Source organism: Neophocaena asiaeorientalis, unplaced genomic scaffold (genome assembly GCF_003031525.2).
Source record: "Neophocaena asiaeorientalis asiaeorientalis breed wild unplaced genomic scaffold, Neophocaena_asiaeorientalis_V1.1 scaffold119, whole genome shotgun sequence".
In the NCBI taxonomy this organism is placed as follows: domain Eukaryota; kingdom Metazoa; phylum Chordata; class Mammalia; order Artiodactyla; family Phocoenidae; genus Neophocaena; species Neophocaena asiaeorientalis.
In genome coordinates, this window is record NW_020175821.1 from 9,934,485 (window position 1) to 9,943,723 (window position 9,239).

The window sequence follows — 9,239 nt, forward strand, 5'->3', positions numbered from 1 at the left end:
AGGAAATAGACAGTCTACCTAAAAAAGAATTCAGAGTAATGATAGTAAAGATGATCCAAAATCTCAGAAATAGAATGAAGAAAATTCAAGAAACGTTTAACAAGGACCTAGAAGAACTAAAGCACAAACAAACGATGAATAACACAATAAGTGAAGTTAAAAATACTCTAGAAGGAATCAACGGCAGAATAACTGAGGCAAAAGAACAGATAAGTGACCTGGAAGATAGAATAGTGGAAATAACTGCTGCAGAGCAGAATAAAGATAAAAGAATGAAAAGAATTGAGGACAATCTCAGAGACCTCTGGGATAACATTAAATGTACCAATATTCTAATTCTAGGGGTCCCAGAAGAAGAAGAGAAAAATAAAGGGTCTGAGAAAATATTTGAAGAGATTACAGTTGATAACGTCCCTAACATGGGAAAGGAAATAGTCACCCAAGTCCAGGAAGCGCAGAGAGTCCCATACAGTATAAATCCAAGGAGAAACATGCCAGGACACATATTAATCAAACTATCAAAAACTAAATACAAAGAAAAAATACTAAAAGCAGCCAGGGAAAGCAACAAATAACAGACAAGAAAATCCCTATAAGGTTAACAGCTGAACTTTCAGCAGAAACTCTTCAAGCCAAAAGGGAGTGGCAGGACATATTTAAAGTGATGAAAGGAAAAAACCTACAACCAAGATTACTCTAACCAGCAAGGATCTCATTCCGATTTCATGGAGAAATTAAAACCTTTACAGCCAAGCAAAAGCTAAGAGAATTCAGCACCACCAAACCAGCTTTACAACAAATGCTAAAGGAACTTCTCTAGGCATGAAACACAAGAGAAGGAAAAGACCTACAAAAACAAATAAAAAACAATTAAGAAAATGGTAATAGGAACATACATATTGATAATTACCTTAAATGTGAATGGATTAAATGCACCAACCAAAACACACAGACTGGCTGAATGGATGCAAAAATAAGACCCGTATATATGCTGTCTACAGGAGACCCACTTCAGACCTAGAGACACATACAGCCTGAAAGTGAAGGGATGGAAAATGATATTCCATGCAAGTGGAAAACAAAAGAAAGCTGGAATAGCAATACTCATATCAGGTAAAATAGACATGAAAATAAAGACTTATAAGAGATAAGGAAGGACACTACATAATGATCAAGGGATGAATCCAAGAAGAAGATACAACAATTATAAATGCTTATGCACCCAACATAGGAGCACTTCAATACATAAGGCAAATGCTAACAACCATGAAAAGGGAGATCAACAGTAATACAATAGTAGAAGGGGACTTTAACACCCCACTTACACCAATGGACAGAACATCCAAACAGGAAATAAATAAGAAAACACAAGTTTTAAATGACACAACAGACCAGATAGATTTAATTGATACTTATAGATCATTCTACTCAGAAGTGACAGAATACACTTTCTTCTCAAGTGCACATGGAACATTCTCCAGGATCATATCTTGGGTCACAGATCAAGCCTAGGTAAATTTAAGAAACTGAAATCATATCAAGTATCTTATCTGACCACAATGCTATGAGACTAGATGCCAATTACAGGAAAAGAACACTGTAAAAAATACAGACACATGGAGGCTAAACAATATGCTACTAAATAACCAAGAGATCACTGAAGAAATAAAAAACTACCTAGCAACAATGACAATGAAAACACAATGATCCAAAACCTATGGGGTGCAGCAAAAGCAGTTCTAAGAGGGAAGTTTATAGCAATATGATCCTACCTCAAGAAAGAAGAAAAATCTCAAATAAGCAACCTAAACTTACACCTAAAGCAATTAGAGAAAGAAGAACAAACAACAACAACAACAACAAAAAACCAAAAATAGAAGAAGGAAAGAAATCATAAAGATCAGATCAAAAAGAAATGAAAAAGAAATGAAGGAAACAATAGCAAAGATCAAAAAAACTAAAAGCTGGTTCATTGAGAAGATAAACAAAATTGATAAACCATTAGCCAGACTCATCAAGAAAAAAAGGGAGAAGACTCAAATCAACAGAATTAGAAATGAAAAAGGAGAAGTGACACTGCAGAAATACAAAGGATCATGAGACATTACTACAAGCAACTATATGCCAACAAAATGGGTAACCGGGAAGAAACAGACAAATTCTTTGAAAAGTACAATCTTCCAAGACGGAACCAGGAAGAGATAGAAAATATGAACAGACCAATCACAAGCACTGAAATTGAAACTGTGATTAAAAATCTTCCAAGTAACAAAAGCCAAGGACCAGGACCCTTCACAGGTTAATTCTATCAAACATTTAGAGAAGAGCTAACACCTATCCTTCTCAAACTCTTCCAAAATATAGCAGAGGGAGGAACACTCCCAAACTCATTCTATGAGGTCACCATCACCCTGATACCAAAACTAGACAAAGATGTCACAAAAAAAACTACAGGCCAATACACTGATGAACAAAGATGCAAAAATCCTCAACAAAATACTAGCAAACAGAATCCAACAGCACATTAAAAGGATCATACACCATGATCAAGTGGGGTTTATTCCAGGAATGCAAGGATTCTTCAGTATATGCAAATCAATCAATGTGATACACCATATTAACAAATGGAAGGATAAAAACCATATGATAATCTCAGTATATGCAGAAAAAGCTTTTGACAAAATTCAAAACGCATTTATGATAAAAACCCTCCAGAAAGTGGACATAGAGGGAACCTACCTCAACATAATAAAAGCCATATATGACAAACACAGCCAACAGCATTATCAATAGTGAAAAACTGAAAGCATTTCCTCTAAGATCAGGAACAAGACAAGGGTGCCCACTCTCACCACTGTTATTCAACATAGTTTTCAAAATTTTAGCCACGGCAGTCAGAGAAGAAAAAGAAATGGAAGGAATCCAAATTGGAAAAGAAGTAAAACTGTCACTGTTTGCAGATGACATGATACGATACATAGCAAATCCTAAAAATGCTACCAGAAAACTACTAGAGCTAATCAATGAATTTGTTAAAGTAGCAGGATACAAAATTAATGCACAGAAATCTCTTGCATTCCTATACACTAGCAATGAGAGAACAGAAAGAGAAATTAAGGAAACACTCCCATTTACCATTGCAACAAAAAGAATAAAATATCTACAAATAATCCTACCTGAGGAGACAAAAGACCTGTATTCAGAAAACTATAAGACACTGATGAAACAAATCTAAGATGATACAAACAGATGGAGACATATACCATGATCTTGGATTGGAAGAATCAACATTGAGAAAATCACTGTAGTACCCAAAGCAATCTACAGATTCAGTGCAATCCCTATCAAACTACCTATGGCATTTTTCACAGAACTAGAACAAAAAATATTACAATTTGTATAGAAACACAAAAGACCCCAAATAGCCAAAGCAATCTTGAGAACAAAAAACGGAGCTGGAGGAATCAGGCTCCCTGACTTCAGACTATACTACAAAGTTACGGTAATCAAGACAGTATGGTACTGACACAGAAGTAGAAATATAGATCAATGGAACAGGATAGAAAGCCCAAAGACAAAACCACACACATATGGTCACGTTATCTTTGACAAAGGAGGCAAGAATATACAATGGAGAAAAGACAGGCTCTTCAATCAGTGGTGCTTGGAAAACTGGACAGCTACATGTAAAAGAATGAAATTAGAACACTTCCTAACACCATACACAAAAATAAACTCAGAATGGGTTAAAGACCTAAATGTAGGGCCAGACACTATAAAACTCTTAGAGGAAAACATAGGCAGAACACTCTTTGACATAAATCAGCAAGATCGTTTTTGACCCACCTCCTAGAGTAATGGAAATAAAATCAAAAATAAATGAATGGGACCTAATGAAACTTAAAAGCTTTTGCACAGTGAAGGAAACCATAAGCAAGACAAAAAGACAACCCTCAGAATGGGAGAAAGTATTTGCAAATGAAGCAACTGACAAAGGATTAATCTCCAAACTATACAAGCAGCTCAATATCAAAAAAACAACCCAGTCCAAAAATAGGTGGAAGACCTAAACAGACATTTCTCCAAAGAAGATATACCAATTGCCAACAAACACATGAAAGAATGCTCAGCATCACTAATCATTAGAGAAATGCAAATCAAAACTACAGTGAGGTATCACCTCACACCAGCCAGAATGGCCATCATCAAAAAATCTACAAATGATAAATGCTGGAGAGGGTGTGGAGAAAAGGGAACCCTCTTGCACTGTTAGTGGGAATGTAAATTGATACGGCCACTATGGAGAACAATATGGAGGTTCCTTAAAAAACTAAAAAAAGAACTACCATATGACCTAGCAATCCCACTCCTTGGCATATATCATGAGAAAGCCATAATTCTAAAGAGACATGTACCACAGTGTTCATTGTAGCACTATTTACAATAGCCAGGACCTGGAAGCAAGTGCCCATCGACAGATGAATGGGTAAAGATGTGGCACATATATACACTGGGATATTACTCAGCCATAAAAAGAAATGAAATTGAGTTATTTGTAGTGAGGTAGATGGACCTAGAGTCTGTCATACAGAGTGAACTAAGTCAGAAAGAGAGAAACAAATACCGTATGCTAACACATATGTATGGTATCTGTAAAAGAAAAATGGTTCTGATGAACCTAGGGGCAGGACAGGAATAAAGACGCAGACGTAGAGAACGGACTTGAGGACACTGGTGGCAGGGGGACGGGGATGCTGGGACGAAGTGAGAGAGTGGCATGGACTAATATATACTACCAAATATAAAATAGATAGCTAATGGGAAGCAGCCACATAGCACAGGGAGATCAGCTTGGTGCTGACCTAGAGGGGTGGGATAGGGAGAGTTGGAGGGAGGCTCAAGAGGGAGGGGATATGGGGATATATGTATACATACAGCTGATTCACTTTGTTATTGAGCAGAAACTAACACAACATTGTAAGGTAATTACACTGCAATAAAGATGTTAAAAAAAAAATCATAAGGGAAAAAAAAGCCATTAGAATGTTCAAACCTTTTGGTCCAGGCATTTCGCTTCTCTGAGTTTATCCTAAGAAAATGATCAGAGAAATTCAAACCAACTTTATTTTACAAGGATAAAAAAATGAAAACAACTTAAATATTTCATAGCAGATCATTAATTTTACATGCATTTTATATAAACTGCTCTTCATCCTTATGATGAAATGTAATGCACCTGTTAAAGATCAGGTTAAGAAAAATTTTTAATTCTCGAGATAAATTAAGTGGAAAATTTGAGTTTCAGAAAAGTTGATTTAGAGTGTGATCTCAATCTGCATACATGAAGATATTAACTAAAAACAGTGGCTGTCTTTGAGTGGGGAGAGTGCAGTAAATTTTCTTCTTTAGGTAATCTCCAAGTTTTGTGTAATTAATAAATTACCTTTATAATCAGAAAAAAGTGAAAGCTACTTTTTTTTTTTAGCATCTCATAGTTTATGGCTTTATTTCATTAGTGTAGTTTTTACATCTTTGTATTCTCATGACTCATCTCTCCAAAGATCATTTAAAATGCCCTGGATACATGACTTTTTTCTCAGAATCATGCATTCTTTCTTAAAGACAGGAATCAGAGCCATAGTCACCAAAATAATTAAAGGAGAGCAGAGACAGTATCTTAGTGATGCAAAGCAATATTGCTGGAATTTTTTGTTTTTCTTTTTTTATTTGTAGTGGGGTTTTTTTCCCAGTTATTGAGATCTGGTTAACGCATAACACTGTATAGTTTAAGGTATACAACATAATCATTTGATATATGTATATATTGTGAAATGATCACCACAGTAAGCTTAGTTAACATCTATCACCTCACATAGTTATGAATTTCTTTTTCTTATGATGAGAACTTTTAAGATCTACTCTCTTAGCAATTTTCAAGTACAGTATTTTTAACTACTGTCACTATGCTATACATTACATCCCCAGAACTTATTCATCTTATAACTGGAAGTTTGTACCCTTTTTTAAAATTCTTATGTTTTTTTTTATTGAAGTATAGTTGATTTACAGTGTTTCAGATGTGCAGCAGAGTGATTCAGTTATAGAAAGCTACTTTTAAATGTTGGCCATCTTTACCAAAAAAAAAATAATAATAATCGAGTTAAAAAAAATTTGCCGAGAAATAAATATTAGGTGTCTAAGATTGGATCTGAGTTCTTTGGACAGACATTGAGAACCAACTAGCCGTTCTTCTTTGTCCCTCAAAGATCAACATGCTTCTTAACTTTCAACTGGGGGAGAACTGCCCGTGCCCAGAAGAGATCCGGGAGGAGCTGTATGACTTCCACGAGGACCTTCTCATTCACTGCGGTGAGCTTCCGAGATAAAAGCTTTATGAAAGACAAGTCTGTTCATGATTCCTTCGTTAGAAGCTCAGGGGGAGTTGTGAAGTTAGTTTTCTATTTTAAACTACAATACTAATTGTCCAAGAAATGATTCTCTCCAAAACTATTTGGGTCAGAGAAGATACAGGACATCATCCTGGCATAATACATAACTGAAACTACTACCTAGAAGCAATTTTGCTGAGATCTAAGAGAGAACTGGGTCTCTAAAGAAGGAAAGAAAAGAACTGATCTTTATGTAAACCTCACCCATTTTACCTCAAGTTAGATAGTTGGGACTCTGCTCCCAGCTGAGCCAAGATTCTGATCCCCTTTGCTTTTTAGTTTCTGCGATGATATAAGTATGGCCATATCTGCCCTTAAGGATTCGAAACCAGCCATCCCTGCTTAGTTACATATCTGCTCGTTTTAAAGTGGCTCTCAGCAATTGTGCTGCTTGTACATGGGTGGATTGAGTACTATGTGGATAAGAGATGACTTTTTCATTTGAAGTAACTCATGGTTAACTCTTTCTTTGTGAACACTCTAGAGCCCATTTTGGGTATGGGTTAGAAAAAGTTAAGTCTTGGGATTGAAATTGCTTAGTGTTCTTGTATACAAGAAATCATCTTTTTAAACAACTTGCCAAAAGACATGATGTAAATACTTTTGGGAGGCTGCCTATAGTATCCTTAGAAAGTTCCAAAGGGTGGAAAGCAGTGTTTCTATGTTCTTTCCATCATCTGGTGGCTTCATGTACTGTTTGAGGTTATCACTCTGTTATGTGACTTGCTTAGGGGTTCCCCTGGAGGAAGAGGAAGCGGAAGAGGAGGACACCTCCTGGACTGGAAAATTCCGTGCCTTGGTGTATAAAATCAAAGGCTCTTCCAAGCCAGAGAAGGAGCGGCCGACAGAGGAGGAGGAGAGATGCCCTAGTAAGTTCCAGAGCCTTTCAATCACACTGCCCCCAACCTGAAGCTCTTCTAAGACTTAATTAAGATCACGGACTTTCTAAGCAAATACTGTGGGATAGAGAAGGGATGCTTAGCTAGCTTCAAGGAAGCGTTCTGTTATGATTTGTAGAACTTATTGCTATGTGTTTGGGGCTATGCTTTTCTTCTGACTTAAGGAACTTCATTTGAGTCGTCTTTTAGGGATGGATTGCTTGATGGGTCTGCTCTTGTCTGTCTACTTTTAAATGCCTGTAAACAGATTTCTGTTCTTTCTTTTATGTGTTCATAATCTTCCTCTTCTAAACCACTGTTGTTTCTGTCACTTTTGTTTGTGGTTCCTTAGCGTTGAAAATTGCCCCAGCAAGAAAATAACATAATAATAATAATAAGGCAGAAGTAAAGGGAATAGGTTGTGGGGTTTGGGGGGGGTTGGGTTTTGGCTATGATTTTCCTAATATAACATCCCAGAGGAATTGGACCTTCTGTTTTTCAACATTCACGAACCTTGTTCAAATCATTTCTCTAATCCTCATAGTACAGATGACTCCTACCATTTCGACCCATGTTGAAACAAGATAATTCGTTCTGCAAGGCAGTTGACTGTCCATTGCCATTAACATTTCAAGAGGAAGATTGTCTGCATGTTATAATCAGTCTGCTCCATAGTACCAAATTCTGCAAATATTTCACTGTCTAAAGAAGAAGGAATTTCCCAGGTTTAATATAGTTGCCTTTTATCTTATTCCCTGTTCCTATCCATCTTAGAACATGCTTTCAAATTATAGACTAGAGCAATAGACTGTCAAGATGTGCTCAGTTTGTTTGAAAACACTGCTTTGGGGTTCATACATCTTATTGCCCTTTCTATTGACCTTCCATCTTTATCAGACTATCTCTGAAGGGAAAGAATCCTCCGCATTTATCAGCAGAAGTGTAGAAGCCTCTGGAAGAATGTCTGGGGTACTTGGCAGCAGTTGCACTGGCAACCCTTGGTTGGTCCTATTTGTCACCATGGCGTGGGGTGCGGGGGGGTCTTTGGTGAGGACAGGCCAGCATGATTCAAAGGCCCAAAAAAGTGAGTTTAGACTCCCTTTGTGGTATTGCCAAAGCAGAACTAAACATAGGCTGAGCTGACCCATATTCCCTGTGGAGAGTCAGTTTTGAAAGTGGTTGCTTCTTTCTAACACAATATGTCACAACCAGGGGGTCCTCCAAGGTGACCGCTTCATGTTAGGTAACTGGAGTCACTTAGATTAAGTCACCTAGCTCTGTGAAGTCTCCCTAACTCTAAGAATGGTGTCCAAGCTCTAAGGACTGCAATCTTTAGCATTGCTACCCCGGGCCTCAGGCAGAAAGATTATGTTCTGTCTGTCCTGGCAGGATGTGCAAACCTGAAAGGCTACCCCAGCATGAGACTCCATGGAGCGCCCCATGCTGCTTCCATTCCACAAGCAGAATTCTGAGAGGTTCAAGCTTTGTGTCATAAGTCTTCTTTCCTGCAGTCCCAGAAGTAGAAATAGAAGGTGGCCAAGCATGTCTGGTTGGCAGGATACGGGTTCCCTGCCAGATGTTCCAGGGACATAAAGCTCCTCACTCAGGGCTGACATTTTTTTCTTACATCTTTATTGGAGTATAATTGCTTTACAGTGGTGAGTTAGTTTCTGCTTTATAACAAAGTGAACCAGTTATACATATACATATGTTCCCATATCTCTTCCCTCTTGCATCTCGCTCCCTCCCACCGTCCCTCCAGGCGGTCAAAACTTTGGGGTTCTTTTGTTCTTCTTTCTCTGCTTTAGGTGCAACAGTAGGTTGTTTATTTGAGATGTTTCCTGTTTCTTAAGGTAGGATTGTATTGCTATAAACTTCCCTCTTAGAACTTCTTTTGCTGCATCCCATAGAT

The 9,239-nt window shown here is 37.5% G+C and overlaps 1 protein-coding gene across 1 annotated transcript in view; it reads left to right on the forward strand.

Annotated features, from left to right (window-relative positions):
* RYR3 (ryanodine receptor 3) overlaps positions 1–9,239 on the forward strand; it is a 381,491-nt gene that overhangs the window by 207,936 nt on the left and 164,316 nt on the right. Inside the window, exons 37-38 of the mRNA XM_024732458.1 lie at positions 6,267–6,369; positions 7,181–7,318. Of these exons, the coding sequence (XP_024588226.1) occupies positions 6,267–6,369; positions 7,181–7,318 (241 nt within the window). The remainder of the gene's footprint in view (positions 1–6,266; positions 6,370–7,180; positions 7,319–9,239) is intronic.